Below are 19,416 nucleotides of genomic sequence, written 5' to 3'. Positions count from 1 at the left end.
GAATTAATTTGCATTTTCAAGTTTTCCCGGGTCTGTGTGAGCAATATGCTAATGCTTTAATAAAGATCGTCAACATGAAACGGCTGGGGATTCGTTTTAGAAACGACTCGTTTAAAGGATTCAGAGTCGACTCTTTCTTTTGAGAGACGGTAACATTATACACGGTGCACTTATTTTTAGATTTAAAACTTTGCAGGATGTTTTCATTCACTTAAAGCTGTGTTATGCACTGCATGAAAAGTAATTTTCAAAAATCCATAATAGGGGTACTTTAAAATTTATCATCCCAGTATAATATGATCCAGCGGGCCACACTAAAATTTGCCAATCCCTGCACTATATCTCCAATAATATGTCTTAGATGATATTTAAATGGTCGTAACTTATAATGCAATGCAGTCCAATGATGATTGAGTTAAAGGTCTTGTTTATCAAATATGATACAGTAGCTTTATAGGGTTAATTTACAAATTCAGTCATCATTGAAAGTCCTGTTAAAGACGTCCTGCAGGTTTTATAACAACATGAGGGAACGATGACAGACTGTTCATTCAAATATTAAATACTTAACACATGAAATATTTCATAAGCTGTCAGGAGTATTTTAAATTTGAAGCCGCTGTTCTCCTGGAGAAGTTCACTGTGATCATCTGGCACATTTTTAGTGTGGATCCTAATACAGAAACAGAGAAAATGTGCTTTTAAATGGCACTACAGACTGCCGCGTTTTGATTGGCCTGTGAGCTGTCACTCATCAGAACTGACCAATCATATCGGGTGAAGTCAAGACTCCTGTTCTGTACGCCCTGAGCTTGTGAATGATATAGTGTTGTGCTTTTATGCATATAGAGTTTTTCTCTGAATTCAGTGTTTTATGTGCATAACAGGAGTGATATGGTGAAATGTCTGCACTGATGTGTTGATTTGTGATCCCTGAGCGCTGCCGCAGCATTAGTGGATATTGATCTGTATCTGTCAATACTGTCCCGTGTCACATTAGTGTTCATGCATCGACTCTGAGGGTCTCCTGCGGTCAGACAGACACACAATCACCCACCGAACCGCACCACATTTGCACTTTATGAGAGTAGAAATGCTGCATGACCATTAGTGCACTTTCACAATGATGGGTTTTATTATTATAGTAGTATTTTGTTCTTTCAATCTCATGTTTTTTTCCTGAAGTCCTCTAGTAATGTCAGTCTATTTTTTTGTTTGTTTTTTGCACCAATTTTATTTTTTAATGTAATCATTAGATTTGTTTTAAAAGTATAATACTTTTAGATTTATTATGAAAGTATACCTATAATTATCAAATTATTTTTTCAAGGTGTTTTTCCACCCGCTCTCTGATTCGTACAATTAAACAGGCTGTTATTTGCTTTTTCTTTGACATTTCCAAATTTTATTATTTATTCATGTTTCTTTTTTTCTTGAAGTCCATCAATAATGTTAGTGACGGTTTTTGCACTGAATTTATTTTGAAAATTGTGATAAATGTATTAATGATATATTTAGGTTTGTTATTGTTATCAAATTTATTAATTAATTTTTTGGGATCATTTTCCACCCTCTCTCTTTGACTCAATTATTACAATTATTAAACAGATTGGTAAATCTTTTTTTTTGTTGTTGTTGTTGTTTGTTTGTTTTTCATAGACTTTAACCACTTAAAAAAAAATTCTTAAAGTCCTCTCATAATGTCAGTCAAGTTTTTAGCATCAAATTTATTTTAAATTTATAATAAATTTAAATGTATTTTTTTATATATATTTTTTAATTTATCTTTTTTTCAGGACCATTTGCCATCCTTTTGGCCATTCTTTTATTTGAATTGTTTGTTTTTTGCATTTTTTATTTGCTTTTTTCTTTCTTTTTTTATTTATTTTTGTTTTTTTTTTTTTTTTATTCTTTTTATTGTATTAGTTGAGGGTTTTTCCACTGAATTTATTTTGAAAATTATGATAAATGTATTTATGATATATTTAGGTTTGTTATTAAATTACATTAAAATTTATCAAATTTATTAATTCATTTTTTGGAAGCATTTTCCACCCTCTCTCTCTGACTCAATTATTACAATTATTAATCAGAATGTTATTTTTGTTTGTTTGTTTGTTTGTTTTTATAGACTTTTACCACTTTTATTTTTTTTCTTGAAGTCCTCTCATAATATTAGTCAAGTTTTTTTTTTTTTTTGCATCAAATTTATTTTACATTTATAATAATTTATATATATATATATATATATAATATATATATATATATATATATATAGATATATATATATATATATATATATATAGATATATATATATATATATATACATATATATTTTATATTTTCAGGACCATATACCACTCTCTCTCTCTCTCTCTCTCTGACTCTTAAACAGGCTGTTATTTGCTTTTTTATAGACTTTTCCACATTAATTATGTTTCATTTTTCTTCCCTTAGAAGTCCTCTAATAATGTTAGTCGAGGCTTTTTGCACAAAAAAACGGTTCAAATTAATTTTTTTCCGGAAGATTTTCCACCTTTCTTTTTTCATGCACTTTTCTAACATGTCTTATTCTTAGTTAACCCTCCTTATTACTTCACTGTGACTGGACAGATAACGTTTCCAAACATTAATGTGTAAATGTGGCCGGTAAAGTGAAATCTGTCGGATGTTTTGAAATAAATCTTTTTTTTGCGGTTGTTTCAATAAATGCTCATTTTGGATGTAGAAGATTGTTTTGTTTTCATAGTACACAAAAGTATTGATGGCAGTCTTGATGTGATTTTGACTTTTATTTTTTTAAGAATAACATGCACTGAATATTCTGACCTGTGTTGGCAGCTCCAGAACGACCTGGATCAGGAATACCAGGACAAATTCCGGCGGCTTCCTCTGGAGATCCAGGAGTTTGTGCAGGAAAAGCACCAAGAGAAAGACTGAGGACGGAGAGCCGGAGGTTCTTCCCTCTTCCTCCTCCACGCTGGAGAAACTTCATGCAGAAAGGCGCACAGTCTGAAGACGACATGGAGGAGGAGAAGAAAGACTGATGTTGGAAAGCCTTCAGGATCTCTTCCCACTCCACTTTTACGTTCCTTCATTCCAAACTAGACATTTTTAAGGCTTGCGTTTACTCCAGCAGACGAAGGAGGGTTTGTGTGGCATCAGACACACGGCTTCATGTCACGCTGGGAGTTAGGCATTTGTTTAAGTTTTTGTTTTCTTCCTGACTGGATACACACTAAGATTCACATTCTGTTGATGTGCTTCTGATGATAACGAGTGAACAGTGTTTTAATGGAAGAGAACACAGGTCATGACACTGCATGGAGATACTGTAGCCATCAATTCTCTTTAATGGATGAATCTCACAAAAAACGCCCTGCTCAAGTCAACCCAAAACAACAATCTGGGATTATTTCACCCGGAAAATATATTTTGCTTAGAAAAAAATATCTATCTGTTTTTTTTTCGGGCCCATTGAGATTTTGGCATTCTTAATTGTAAACTTAAAGATAGGGAATTATTTTGTTTATTTATTTATTTTAAGCTATATATATATATATACACACACCAATAGTAGGCCAATACTATTCTATAGAATACTATAGAACACTTTCTATACTTTTCCACATTTATTATTATTATTATTATTATTATTTATGTTTTGTTTTTATTTATATGAAGTCCTATAATAATATTGTTTTTTTATATATTTTTTTTTTCGTATTTTACCTAAAAATATATATATATATATTTTGCTCCAAGAAAAGGTCTTAGTCTTAGGGCCTTTAAAATTCTTGCATTCTTAAATTGTAATTAACCATATTTCACCTCTAAAATAGGTAATTCGTATAAATTCTTGTATGTTAAACATTATTTATTTCACAGTATATTTATTATTTGTTTGATTTGTTTGAAAGCCGTTTGTTTTTGTTTTATTGTTTTTTTTTGTTTTTTTTGAAATCTGGGTTTATTTCACCCTCAAAATATATTTTGCTTAAATAAAAAAAATATATAAGATAAGTTGATTTTTAAATTGTAACTAACTATGTTTTTACCCATAAAATTGGTCTTTTTATTGTTTTTATTCAGCAAAATATAAATGATTTTTTTTCCTATTAAATAAATAAATAAATACAATTTTCCACCAAAAACTGTTTTTGTATTTCCATTTATCAAAATATTTTTTTCAGGACCATTTTTTAACTGGTTACAGTTAATCAGTTAATTTACCTTTTTTATAGACATTTCCACATTTATTATCTATGTTTCATTTTTATTTACATGAATTCCTCTAATAATGTTAGCCAAGTTTCATGCATCATTTTTTTATTATTATTATTATTATTTAATTATTTTTTAAATGACATTTTAAAATTGTAATTAACCATAAGGTTCGCACCCCTAATAAATATGTATTTATATATATTATATATATATATATATATATCATATAGATATATATTATATAATATAGATATATATATATATATATATAATTATTATTTATTTATTTATTTATTTATTTTTAATGATGTATTTTAATTCAGTTTTTTTTGTGATTCGTGGGTTGATTTCTCGCCAGGCTTTGTGAGATTCACTCTTCCGGGCGTGAGAGTCTGAACGGTTCCTGGTTTATTTGCACTGAAACGGATGATGACTCTTGATTCATCTTCTTCTTGCTGCTGTTGGTTTGGTTGTAAACGACTGTCCTGATGTACATTAGAAACAGACTGGTCTGTCCCACACTGACCTGGAGCAGTTTCAGGGATGCATGCTTACAGTCCGCCGGCCGTTTGTGCTTCTACACATCTGTAAATGTCAGCAGTATAGCTCGTGTTGTAAATGTGATGAACTATTATCAATTTGTGAAGAGTGTGTGTTTCAAGTTTATAAGCTTTATTTATTTTCAAACCCATAACAGACGCCTTTAGGTCATTTAAAAATATATATTTGCATACAGTGTTTTATTTGCTGTATTGAGGGACCGTTTCAATTCGTCCCGGTTTCTGTTTAGGAGGTTTTATGAAACTCGTTTAATTCTTTCGTTTAATATAACAGTCAGAATTTTCCAGTTAGCATCAAGAGGTCGCTTTAATGACTGAGTGAATCTCATGAAAACATGTCCAGCTCACATTTCACCCCAAAATCAGACAGTATGACCGTTAGGCATTGTACTTTACTGTAATAGTGCTTGATCAGAATAAATTAAAAGGCAGAACAACATCATGATGCACATGTTATTCATTATTATTTGCAGTAGAGTAATGACAATGTGTCATTAAAATGTTACAAAAAATCATGATGATCTTAAAATATGCTTTATTTTTATATTTATTTGCAATATGCAACTTTTTTATTTCTGTTTCTGGGGAAAATATGACCCGAACATGATTTTGTTTGTGCAAGTTTGTTTTTGCCATAGAATAAGAAAGAATAATTGCAATGTTTCTCTCGCAATTGAGACTTTTGCCAAATTCTGAAAACTTCTGAAAGAATTTTGAGATATGAAATCAGAATTGCAATATATAGAATTAAACAGAATTAAAAAAAAGATATATGAAATTAGAATCCGACTTTTTTCTTGCAATTCTGAGTTTACATCAATCAATTCTGCATTCGTCTTGCACCTCTGACCTTTTTTCTCTGAATTGTGAGTTTACATTTTTGTATTTGTGTTTTATTTATTTATTTTTATTCACTATGTATTAAAATTAATTGTGAATTTTTATCTTGCAATTCTATTATTATTATTATTATTATTATTATTATTCAGAATTGCATGTTTTTATCTCAGAATTCTGAGTTTATATCTTGCAGTTCAAAGGTTATATCTCGGAATGTTGAATTTTTATCTCGGAATTCTGAGTTTATATCTCAGATTATTCTCAGAATTTCTGAATTTTGAGAGGAAAAAGTAGCAATTACCTTTCTTTCATTCTTCATCCCATGGCGGAAATGGACTTCCATATTTGTGAGATTCACCTCAGTTATAAATAAGATTAGTAATGCAGACGAAGAAGAAAAAAAAAAAAAAAAAGGATATGCACTTTGGATGTCCCGAGGTATAATCATCATTATGCAATCTTTCTACACAAGTCAGCATGTAATATTTCCTTTTTACAATTATGTTTTTTTCCTTTTTGGATGTAGGATATGTTTAAGGATTTGTATGCCAAGTGGAATTTGATTGTTAATTCTTTTCTACTTTATGCCATGCGTCTATACTTAGTGATGTCATTCAGCACTTAGATCAGCTGTTATTTCTACTTGCTACTGCTATTTTTAATTTAACGATTTTTACTTTTTTAATCTACTCCGGTTGGGTTAGTGATGCATTTAAAGTTAAGTTTGACATTGGTTTTCTGTATATTTGCAAGGTTTTGATATTTATGCTCAATATCCGATCTTGTTTGACATTATCTGCCCAAAATATGTTTCTTTCAACCTTTTTTTTTTCCTTTTCAATGCATGTGACAGAAAAACCTTCATAAACCACAAATGTTGAAACCTTGCATTAGTCGACTGAACTAGTGGTTTTATGATTTTCTGGATAATTTCAGTGGCGTCACTGGGAAGCAGCTGCAGAGAGTTTATCATTTGCTCTTAATTTCCCCATAATCACTAGTTTCCATGTAAAATCATTCACTTCTGAAAGTATTGTATTGATTTTTTACAATTCTGTGCCATCGTTTCCTTTCGACCAAAATCTTTCCGCAATGTAAGATTACTTGAATTACTTCTCTGATTATTTTCGATGGTTTTGAAGTGAAGTCCTGTGCCTTTGAATGTTGAATCTGTGTTAGATGTGGAATGTAAAAAGTGTTGATGAATAGAGCTCATTTTTGTATAAACCGTAAGCGCACTTTTAAGATATTTATACTACTAGCTACAGAATTAGATCGATATGACATATCAGAATATGTATGCTACCGAATGCCACTTTCGACTTCTATTTGTTTTTGTTGACAGAAAAGATCCAGATTTGACATTTAAAGACATTTGATTTGATCCACTCCTGTTATTAGTATCACAAATATCAAGATCTTTGCAAGACAAATACTGTTGAATGTAAGTTGTGCTCGTGTTGTGCATTGGTTTTAATAAAATTGTTCTTGTGAAATTTAGGCTTTGAACAATATTAATCATTTGCTCCCTTTCCCCCTAAACTTTCACAGTGTGAAATGAAAAGTACAGTAAGCTTTTAGATGTATTTTACAGTAGATACCGTCGTTTGTGGTGCATATGATAACCCCTGACAGATTAATGCTTAACAAATCAAAAATATTACACTTTTATGATATTTCTAACCTCTAAATTCAATCATTTTAATGTTCTGTTGAGACTGACTTCATAAGGTTTCTATTATTTTCCCTTTGAAGTATTTTAATAATCCCTCAAACCTATCAAAACATGGGTTATCAGACAGAGAGGCTACTATTGATGAAAAAAACGCATCTGTTATAGGACAAAGTAGGCAAGCATAAAAAAAATAGGTATTATTATCCATTGCTTCTGTCTGAGATTAGTTAGGCCTCAGAAAAAATAAAATAAAAAACGCTTATAAAGGCCTACAGCAAAACAAATCAAAATCTTAGGCTAGGTGATATTTCAGGAATATAAAGAGAAAATCATAATTAATGTAATATTTTCACGGCCAGTTTTCGCGCTGTAATGCCGACGGCGGCCTGCGGGTGTCGCTGTTTAGTCGTCTGAAATGTTTTAATGTTCTCATCAGGCGTTAAAGGGAAACTCAATCCGAGCGGAGCTGCAGATCTGCGGGTGAGTCGACACAGAAACTCTACTTTTACCACATTAAATGAAGTAAACTTTAACAGCGAGGCATTAGTAGTTAAATGTCCGCTTGTGTTGATATTAACGCGGGTTATCACAGCCAAATTCGAAGACTCGGACACTCATCCGTCTGTCAATCAATCACAAACTGATCAGTCACCGAGTTGTGGGATCCCCCCCCCCCCTGCACTTTTTTTTAGTGGTCAGCTGTTTTCATTCATCAGATTCAGAATATTATAAGTTGGTATAAGTGTTTGATTTTTTTATTTTAGGCGAAAAATTGTTGCTAGGGATATTTAGTAGTCGCTGGATATTGATAGGGACATGAAATCATAAGCGATGTCCGACTTTTATGTGCATCTCTGTATTCATCCAATGTGGTTTAAACTGATCAACTTCCCTTGGCGTTTGTTTTTTGTTTAAGCTGTGGCAACACGTCCCTCTAACGAAAAGTTACCTATAGGTTTTACTCAAAAGAGAAAAGGTATTTGTAGTAAAACTGTTTGTTCTATAATATATATAATATATATATATATATATATATATATATATATATATTAATATTATATAATATATATATATATATATATATATATATATGCATATGCTATAGTAAAACCATTGTTAATTTACTTAAGGGATTTGTGTTTGTGTACACTTTCTTTCTTCTTTCTTTGTTTTTAGAACTGTCCTGCATTAATGGGGAAGGTTTTGTACTATTTAAAAACATAAAATTAAATAATAACACAAGAACAAGACAAGAAGTAGTAAAATGATTCGCGAACCTGCTCCGAAGCTCCGATGTGAATCAAATGATTCGCGATCTTCACTTTTTCGAAGCTCTGATCTGAATCAAATGATTCGCGAACCTTCTCCGAAGCTCCGATCTGAATCAAATGATCCGCACTTTTTCGAAGCTCCGATCTGAATCAAATGATTCGCGATCAGCTCTCCGAAGCTCCGATCTGAATCAAGTGATTCGCGATCCGCACTTTTTCGAAGCTCCGATTTGAATCAAATGATTTGTCCGTCCTTTTTTGTTCCTATCTTCGTTTTGAAATTATTTGTGATCAGTTTTTTTTAGATCCGATCCGAATCAAATGATTCGCGATTCGACTCTCCGAAGCTCCGATCCGAATAATGCAATGATTCGCGATCCGCACCTTTTTCGAAGCTCCGATCCAAATCAAGTGATTCGCGATCCGCTCTTCGAAGCTCCGATCCAAATCAAGTGATTCGCGATCCGCACTTTGTCGAAGCTCCGATCCGAATCAAATGATTCGCGATCCGCTATCCGAAGCTCCTGTCTGAATCAAATGATCCGCACTTTTTCGAAGCTCCGATCTGAATCAAGTGATTCGCGATCCGCACTTTTTCGAAGCTCCGATCCGAATCAAATAATTCGCAATCCGCTATCCGAAGCTCCGATCCGAATCAAATGATTCGCGATCCGCACTTTTTCGAAGCTCCGATCCGAATCAAATGATTCGCGATCCGCTATCCGAAGCTCCTGTCTGAATCAAAAGATTCGCGATCCGCACTTTTTCTAAGCTCCGATCTGAATCAAATGATTCACGATCCGCACTTTTTCGAAGCTCCGATCCGAATCAAATAATTCGCGATCCGCTATCCGAAGCTCCTGTCTGAATCAAAAGATTCACGAACCCGCTCCAAAGCTCCAATCTAAGTTAAGTGAATCATTATTCAGATCGGAGCTGCATCTGAAAACTCAAGCAGCTGACCTTACAGGCAGCGTTTTAGCACGAAGACACCTTATGAAGCTTATTTCGGACAGACTTCTGAGGCAACGTAACAGTTTATTGATCTACAACAAATTAGAACGAGTTTGGCGATAACTAAACGAATATTTAATTACTGTAATACTAATTTCTCGCTAGAAATACAGAACATCAGAAGTGCAAAAAGTTAGTCAGAGCTTTTAGAGCTTTCGGACGCAGCTCGGGACTTCGGAGTGCGGATCGTGAATCATTTGATTCAGATCGGAGCTTCGGAGCACAGCTCATTTGATTCATTCAGTTTGCGAACCCGCTCCGAAATTCCGATCTAAATCAAATGATTCGTGTTCCACGCTCCGAAGTCCCAATCTGAAAAATTATTCACGAGCCTACACCGAAGTCCCAGTCCGAATCAAATAATTAAATCACGATACGCGATTTAAAGCCTCGATCTGAATCAAATGATTGGCGACACGTGATCCGATTGGAGCGCTTCAAAACAGTTAATCACTTTTGGTTTTGGACACAATGATTTAAGTGGGTCGCAGAGTGTACGAAATGAAATGACATCAACAACAACAACAAAAAATAAATAAATAAATAATAATTCTCAGTGTTCTTCTGATGCGAGACTTTTATTTTAAAAGTAGAGCTGTGAATCTTTGGGTAGACAGCGATTCGATTCGATTCGATTCACGATTCATAGGTTTTCGATTCGATTCAAGAACGATTTTTGCAAATTTAGAACGATTCGATTCACAATTAAATTCGATTCGATAATTCAAGGCAATTTTATGATTGTTTTATATACTGCAAACAATTATTTCAATTTTCTGCACAGAATAAGGTAGAAAATATACTTAATAGTTTATGTACTGTAATAAATATGTCATTTAGCACTGCATCATTCAGAAATGTTGTTTATTTATTTATTGTGTTTTTTTCTTAACGTTTCAGTCTATTTAAAGGGATAGTCAATGTAAAAAGAGCAAACGTGTAAGAAGGTGTAATCTAAAATATCAAGCAACGTTTTTTTTCATATTGTAGTTATCAGTTTTAATAAATGTGCAGCATTTAAAATTGTATGTGACAACTTGCCCCGGTGTCACGTTTATATAAAATGCTCATTTAGAGAGTAATGTATTTGATTTGCATTTGCATTTGATATGTGTTTTTATGTGGTTACTAGTTTTTTGTTTGTGTGGGTTTTATTTAAACATAAATACATAAATATTTTTTTGCAGTTCAATTCAGCCTTTTAATGAGCTCAGAAACACTGCTTTGTGTAATCATTATGTCTAAAGTTTTAATTCATGTGTTTTAATGGTGCGTTTTGATGTGATTATGAGTTATGAATTTGTGTTGTGATTTTGTTGTTGTTTTTTACATGTTTGGTGGTTTACAAAGTTTTTTAAGTTATTTTTTTAAATAATACACAGTAAAAAATTGTGTAGAAACAGTTTTCAAAGTGTGTGTAAAACTCACAAATAACTTTAAAGAAATGGCAAATAATAATGAATTAAACGTGCAATTTTGAAGACGAAAGACTGCAATACTAGGCTCTTGTAAGACATACTCTAATACTTTTTAACCTAAAAAAAATCATATTTTACAGTGTAAATTTGTCATCTTTCTTGTGTTGTTTGAACATTGCATTTAGATCATGAGCCACAGTTAACATGTTTACATCTTAATATCCTTCTGTATGTTTTTCCATGAATATTATTTTTTTTTTTTTTTTGCAGACATGTGTGGCTATAGGTTAGTAAGCAGATAACTTGTATGTTTCTGTTGTTACTGTCGATTTTGCGTGTCATGGATCATTTGTTAGGCTGTTTTTATATTGAGGAACATCTACACACAAAATACTGAATCTCCTTAAAGGTGCAAAATTAAATCGATTTGCTGCAACAAGCAATAATAATAACAGTAATGCTGAGATCTTGTAGAAACCTAATGCACGTCCTGTGTTGGCAAAGGCCTGTTTTGTTCGATGGACCTCCCATGCAGGACTGAGATGATTAAAACCCTGAGCTTGATCTCAGATTCACACACTCATTCTCTCGCTCTGGATGCTTGTGTGTGTTTTTCCGTCCTGTAGGTCAGATGGCGAAACCATACGAGTTCAACTGGCTGTGGCCTGTTCCTCATTTCATGCAGGAAGGAGCATATTTTGACAGATTTGATGAGGTATGAATATTTCTCTGATTCCTTGACTTTGGTGTTTACTGAAAAACATGTGTTTATGTGTACTGTGGTAAATCATTAACACACACAGTACATAGTGCACATGGTTTACCATGGTACACATAAATCATTTAATTTATGTAAAAATTATTTTAAAAAGTACAGTTTTAATACAATATTTACAGTAATTATATAATTTAAATTTGTATGCTATATTTTATATATAAAGTATTTTCATATTGTATATTTAAGAGAATATATATATATATATATATATATATATATCTATATATATATATATATATCATATATTATATATATATATATATATAGTAGTTGTATATAATTAATTTAATTTTTATTTATATTATATTGTATGTAATTATTATTGTATATAATATTTTTATATTAAATAGTTTTAGGAGAATATTAGTAATTTGTGAAAAAATTTTATGATTTCATTTATGTATATTAAATTGTATTTATAATTTTTTTAAATATATATTTTTATATTAAATGAAGTTTTATTCTCAAAATATATTTTAAATAAAAAAAGTATCATCAGGGGCGTCTTATTTATATTATAATTTTTAAAAATATTTTTATTTTTTTATTATTTTTATTTTATAATATATTTTTAGGAAAATTAAACGAATAAAATGAAGTTTTATTCTCATATTCTCCACTCTAATGGGAAATTTGTTTTATTTTAAAAAAGTAATCATCATGGTGTATTTATATTATTTTTATTTTTTATATTTTTATTTTCTTTATACTATATTATTATTTTTATTTTGTATTATATTTTTAGGAAAATTAAATGCATAAATATTTTTATTTTTTATATTTTTCTTTTCTTTATACTATATTATTTTTTTTATTTTATATTATATTTTTAGGAAAAATTAAACTCATACAAAATTTAGCTTTATTTCTTATATTCTCCACTCTAATGGTGTAAAAGGTGCGTAATTAAACCGCGTTAAATTAAGAGTTTTTGTTGTTGTTGTTTTTTTCCTGAGACCTAGGCATGTTTTTACGACGTGGCTCCTGGACGCCGGCCGGCTTTAATCGCAGAGGACACTGTGAACATCTGTGTTCTCAAAGACACTCGTCCCGTGGGAGCGTTCTCTCAGCCTGGAGAAAGTTTATCTTGGAATAAAAGTTTTCTGGAAGGATGTATTCTCATGAACGACGTGTCAGAGACTGGATCTGAGCTGTTAAATCAGCGTACAGATTTCCCATGAGGCTCCGAGAGCACTCGGAGGTCCCTCTCTCTGTCCTTACGAAATGAAATTCAGCTTCATTTGTTTGTTATCATTATATCTTTGGCATTATCTCTCGAATGCAAAAGGATGGGGATGGAATGCTGATTGTGTTGACTTTATGAAGGTGGTTTATTTTACTCTGTTTATTTTTTCCCAAGATGCAGCAGGGAGAGTTAATTCAGCAGAAGACAAATAGAAAATTAATTTCTGCTTTCCTAATTGACAGAAAGTTTCTCAGTGTACTGAAACCCTTTATAGAGCTGTAGTTTTGTGAATGTTCGCCACACACGCATCGCGGTCTAATAAAGTTGCGATGTACTAACAACAAACACGTTTCAGAGGAAGCTCAGTGTTTATTTCTGCTTTGTTTCAGGATCCGTTTGTCTTCGAATCGAACTGTTTTTTCAAAGTGGATGCTTTTGGATTCTTCCTGACGTGGAAAAGCGAGGGAAAGGTAGAAACTGTGTGAGAATGTAATGCATTCTGGTTTCTGGCAGTTCATGGTTGTGTCTCAATTTATCATTAAATACATTAAAAGTATGTACTTCAGTGGTGATGTGAAAATCCCGTATTTCCAGAAAACAAGCCACACCAGGTCAAGATCGCATTTTTGAGAATTAAAACACACACACACACACACACTGGGGCCTGTTTCATAAAACAAGTTTTCCACATAAGTCAGGCTTGTTTCAGTTAGTCTGACTTATTTTGAACCAAATCAACTAACAATAAATCATAAACCCGGCTTATTTGGTGAACTTGTTTTATGGTGCATCGTAAATCTCATTTTAGTATTACATTCATAAACCATGTAAAATACTGTTATTAATGTAATAGTATAGTGTTTAATTGGTTTACATTGGTATATTTGTCATATTTAATTGAGTTATTTATTTTTTACTTTTGTTTTATTTATTTTGCTATTTTAACACGTTAAACTAAATAAAAATGAGAAATGTTGCATTGACAAATAGCTGAAACAAATAAAAAAATATATATATATTTTGTTTTTTATGTTTTTTTTTCAGTTAAAGTTTATTTTATTTACCTTTTTTTTACACATTTTTTTTTATTTTTTTTATTTTAGCACATCAAGTTAAACTAAATGAAAATGAAAAATGTTGGCTGAAATAAAGCACTTTTTTAATGATTTACTTCATTTAATAACATATTAAAATTACATATTGTAGACTCATGCATTCAAAAAGCAAACTCGTCCTCTGTAGCGCAAGGGATTGTGATCAAATCTTGCTTATGGAATTGTGATTTGTTTCATATTTGTTTCTTAGGAGGGTCAAGTTTTTAGAGTTTTAGTTTTTCATTATCATAAGAGTTAGAGATGTGAGTGTGGTAAAGGTACTAATTTTAAATTGAAACTCTATTTACTTTCGTAATTCATCTTCCTAGTTTTATTGTAAATGATTCATCACTGCACTTTATTCTAAAGAAAAAAAGGTCTGTAACTTAATAACAGTCCTGAAACTGATTCAATTTAAATGCATTTAAATATATTGTTTCATTTGTTTTTGAATGTTTTTCATTCATTTATAGACTGTCAGCATGTTATAAATGTGTATTTTGATGAGGTTGTGTCGTGATTTGAGAGCTAATGGTGATTTGTTCATTTTGTGTTCGTGAACTTTCTGTAGGACTCAAAAGATCCTCTCGGCGCTGGAGGCCGCGGGAAATGTGGAGGAGTAACCTGGAGGACAGAATCATCTGCATATGCAGCGGCACGGACCTCGTTAACCTGAGCTTCATGTACTTGTCACACAAAACAGCAGCACTGCTAAGGTACATCATGAGCGGGAAATAAAAGATTATGGATGGTAGTAATTATTTTGGATTCTGTTAAACATGTTCAAATGTCTTCAGCCACATTTGGCCCTGATTTTAGATTTAATTAAAAAATGTGGTGTTTTTCCTGGACTGTCACATTCTAACATGATATCTGGTATAAAAAATAATGTGAAATATATTTACTTTACAAATTGTGTAAAAACATATATACGTATGTATTAATGTTAATAATTATGTACATTTTTTATTGAAAAAAAAAACTATTTTTTAAAGTTTTTAACACATTTTATTATATTAAATATATATTTTTATTTTATATATAAAATAAAAATCTGTTAAATTATTTGTTTATATACATATAAAATATAACAAAATATCAATCTGACATTTTATAGATAAATACTATTAATATAATGTATGTAATACGTAAAATATGAAAAGTACATAAATTCTAAATATAATAAAATTCTGCTATATTATAGAAATATTTTGAATATTTTTTAAACCGATTTCATTAGATTTATTTTTTCCTACATATTTTATTTTATATATAAATAAAATGATCTATAAAAATAAATTTTACTTCTATAGAAATAATATATAAAATAAATCAAAATATTAATATAACATTTTATAAATGTAAATAATCAAGTATAAAAAGCATATTAATTCATCATTATAAATATAATAAAAATTTGTTATATATAAATATATAATGGTTGAATCTTCAGTCAGGCTCTTTTTTTAATATATAAATGTTCTACTTTTTTTTTAATAAAACATAAATATGTAAATAAAAATAAATATGTAAATCAAATAAAAAACAGTCAGATTATATATAGAAAAACTGACCGCAGATTCAACCTTTCCCTGAAGGATTTCATCTGAAGGAAGGTCATCAAACTCACATCTAATTCCAGCTCCTGACATCCGCCTGTCACTGCCGTCACCGCTGCCGTGTCTGAAAGCACTGCTGATGTTATCGGCTCGTCTCGAGGGTCCGTCGTGACCCATGGGATGTGTGCACTTGTGTTGAACTAGCAAGCAGCTGCTGCTTCGGGACCCTGTGTTGGTCTCGCCCCCGTGTTTTGTCTGAAACATGTGCTTGATTCATTATTAGATTTCCGGGAAGAAAGAGTGTTTGCATTAGGAGAGCATTAGATGTGGCATCCTTTATGTCCTGGAATCTTCTGTAAAAATAGCGCACTCGTAAAACTCTAAGAGAGAAAAAAACATGTTTACAAAATGGCAATATTTTTTACAGCACATCGTCCACTCGCTCAATCATGCGGCCCTTCAGTCTCAATCATTTAATGGGTTTATTCCCAGTGCTTCGTTTTAAAGGGTTAGAGGAAGAGTTCAACCGAAATGAAGATTTGCTGAAATTGAACTCACCCTCAGGCCATGTAGATGATTTTGTTTCTTCATGGGAACCGATTTGGGGAAATGTAGCATTGCATCAGTGTCTCAGCAATGGATGCTCTGCAGTGAATGGGTGCCGTCGGAATGAGAGTCCAAACAACTGAGTCCAAACAACTCATAAAAACATCACAATAATTCAAACCGTTGCTTCTGGCTAAAATATGAGTCCATAATATATAAGGACTCGTATTTTAGTATCGGTTTGAAATTAAAAACTTTGAATAAATTGAATAAATTATTATAACAATTTAAAGGATTAGTTCACCCAGAAATTAAAGTTCACTTAAAATGTGCTCATTCTCAGGCCATCTGAGATGTAGATGAGTTGCATCATGTAGAATGAGCATCACTTGCTCACTAATGGATGCTCTGCAGTGAATGGGTGCCGTCAGAATTATGGTTTCTGATAAAACCATCACAATAATCCACACACAAGTAACAGTTTGAAGTTAAAAAGCATCTTAATGCTGGATATGTGTTTTCAGCTTTTGTCTTCTCCAGATGTTAACTGATGGACTGGAGTGCTGTGGATTACTTGTGGATTATTGTGATGTTTTTATCAGCTGTTTGGACGCTCATTCTGACGGCACCCATTCACTGCAGAGCATCCATTGGTTTATTCCCAGTGCTTCGTTTTAAAGGGTTAGAGGAAGAGTTCAACCGGAATGAAGATTTGCTGAAATTGTACTCACCCTCGGCCATGTAGATGATTTGCTTTTCTTCATGGGAACCGATTTTGGGAAATGTAGCATTGCACACAGGGTCTCAAGCAATGGATGCTCTCCAGTTGAATGGGTGCCCGTCGGAATGAGAGTCCAAACAGCTGATAAAAACATCACAATAATCCACAAGTGATCCACAGCACTCCAGTCCATCAGTTAACATCTGGAGAAGACAAAAGCTGCCTGTTTGTACATTTTTAGTTTCAAACCGTTGCTTCTGGGTAAAATATGTCTATAATATATAAGGACTTGTATTTTAGTAACAGTTTGAAATTAAAAACTTCTTAATGATGGATTTGTTTCAGCTTTAGTCTTCTCCAGATGTTAACTGATGGACTGGAGTGCTGTGGATTACTTGTGGATTATTGTGATGTTTTTATCATCTGTTTGGACTCTCATTCTGACGGCACCCATTCACTGCAGAGCATCCATTGATGAGACACTGATGCAATGCTACATTTCTACAAAATTTGACGAAGAAACAAACTCGTCCTAATCTTGGATTGTCTAAGGGCGAGTACATTTTCAGCAATTTTTCATTTTCAGATGAACTTTTCAATAGAGCATGTGAATGAGTATGCAACTCCAAGGTTATGGGTTCGATTCCCAGGAAATGCATGAACTACAGTCAGAAGTGCTATTGATTTGTCTTTCTGAGAAAAATCTATCAGCATGTTAGCTAACTAGAACTATGCATGTTTTTTTTTTTTTTTTTTTATGTTTTGTTTGGCGAAAATGAGAAACTCAGTGACATTTGAAGTTTTATCCTCATGTTTGCTTGTGTGTTTCTGCAGCGATGGATGGACGGCTTGCGGTCATTGATTCAAAACTCTCGAGCGAATAACGTGTGTCCGATGACCTGCCTGAGAAAACAGTGAGTGCTGCCACAGCTATAAATCACTGGAGCGATTACAGCCTGCTAATGTGCTGTGTGTCGAGTCACTGAGTCACTTTTAATGTTTCGTGAAGTATTCCAGGAAAGATTCGGCCAGCAGCCGCGTTTCTGACTCGTTAGCTAATACAAGCCTAATCACCTAGAAAACACAATTTCTTTAACTATTAATATAATTAATATTCGAAAGGAGTTACTAAGCTCAGTCAGCATCATTGATGATGTGCTGTCAGTTGCCACAGATAAATACTTTTCTATCATCCCTCAGTTTGTAAAAACAAGCTAAATTCGTGTTTACAGTAATGCACATCTAATGAAAGTCTATGAGGCAAGACATTACAGATGATTTCAATGCACTTACATTAATTCCTCAGGAAATTCTGTGTTATTTAAGCTGTAAAAATGTCAGGTTTTTTGTTTTTTGAAGGTGGAAGAACTTGTTTATTAACCATAACCTAGAATATTTTAATAATGCAATGTTTTTTTTTTTATATAGCTTACAAATTCAGCGTTTCTCCTTTTGCTTGTGTTTTGATTTATTTTCTGCAGTTGGATGCGGTTGTCATTTTTGACCAATGTGAATGGAAAAATACCCGTCAGGAGGTACTTTCAGCATTCACATGCATTCTCATGATATTTGATAAATGTCATTACTAGATCACATCGTGATATATTTTATGGCGATTATTATTCATACAGTATGCAATAGTATCTGGCCACTCAAGTTGTACTTCAGATGTCTGTATGTCATTGCATTAGATGATAAAATGTATCACTTTTGTACAGTGCCAGTCAAACGTTTGGAATTAAGATATTTAATGCTCAACTAGACTGCATTCATTTGATCAAAAATACAGTAAAACCATGATAAAAATTTGCATATTAGAATGATTTCTGAAGGATCATGTGACACTGAAGACTGGAGTATTGATGCAGAAAATTCAGCTTTTATATTATATTTTAATGTATATTCACATAGAATACAGACATTTTAAATTGTAATGATATTTCACAGTACTCCCGTTTTTCTGTATTTTTGATCAAATAAATGCAGCCTTGGTGAGCAGAAGAGACTTGTTTAAAAAATTTAAATATTTTAATTATTTCAAATCTCGGACCGTCACTGTACGTCAATGCATTTAGAAGATTACAAACAAGCATACTTTTCAAGCAAACATGTTTGACATAAAGTAGTCTTTGAATTGATAAAACAGTAGATCTAATGAAAAGAAATGAGGCTGCAGTGTTTGAGATGCACAGATACAGACACTTGATCAAATGAAGCATGTGTTTTATTTTCCGCAGTATCACACGAACCTTTGCCTCGGGCAAAACAGAGAAGGGTATTTTCCAGGCGCTGAAGGATCTCGGTTTACCAAGTGGAAAGGTAATTTTTAACAGCACTTAACTTTCTCTCAGATATCATCAAATGCATGGAGATCTAGGATGGAGATATTAATAATGAGATAACTGTAATGCTACGTCACACATAGGCATATCGTTGTGAATCGTTGTGAATTTCAGTTTGCTTTTAGTGATGACCGTGAACTAAATACTACTGTTTTCTGCATGCTGCATATAAAATATATAAAAT

General features: G+C 32.2%; 1 protein-coding gene and 1 long non-coding RNA gene across 2 annotated transcripts in view; both read left to right on the top strand.

Annotated features, from left to right (window-relative positions):
* Positions 1 to 19,416, top strand: part of LOC109084950 (1-phosphatidylinositol 4,5-bisphosphate phosphodiesterase beta-4-like) — a 347,521-nt gene that overhangs the window by 293,551 nt on the left and 34,554 nt on the right. The window contains 3 exon segments of the mRNA XM_042743066.1: positions 17,725 to 17,804; positions 18,372 to 18,425; positions 19,128 to 19,209. Of these exon segments, the coding sequence (XP_042599000.1) occupies positions 17,725 to 17,804; positions 18,372 to 18,425; positions 19,128 to 19,209 (216 nt within the window).
* LOC122140268 lies at positions 7,676 to 14,308 on the top strand. Its single transcript, XR_006156942.1, has 4 exons — positions 7,676 to 7,783; positions 11,633 to 11,721; positions 13,360 to 13,440; positions 14,276 to 14,308. It is a non-coding gene; the product is annotated as an uncharacterized LOC122140268 (long non-coding RNA).

Source organism: Cyprinus carpio, chromosome B17 (assembly GCF_018340385.1).
Source record: "Cyprinus carpio isolate SPL01 chromosome B17, ASM1834038v1, whole genome shotgun sequence".
NCBI classification, from domain to species: Eukaryota; Metazoa; Chordata; class Actinopteri; order Cypriniformes; family Cyprinidae; genus Cyprinus; species Cyprinus carpio.
Note: the sequence above shows the minus strand (reverse complement) of the source record. Positions and strands in the feature narration are given on the sequence as shown.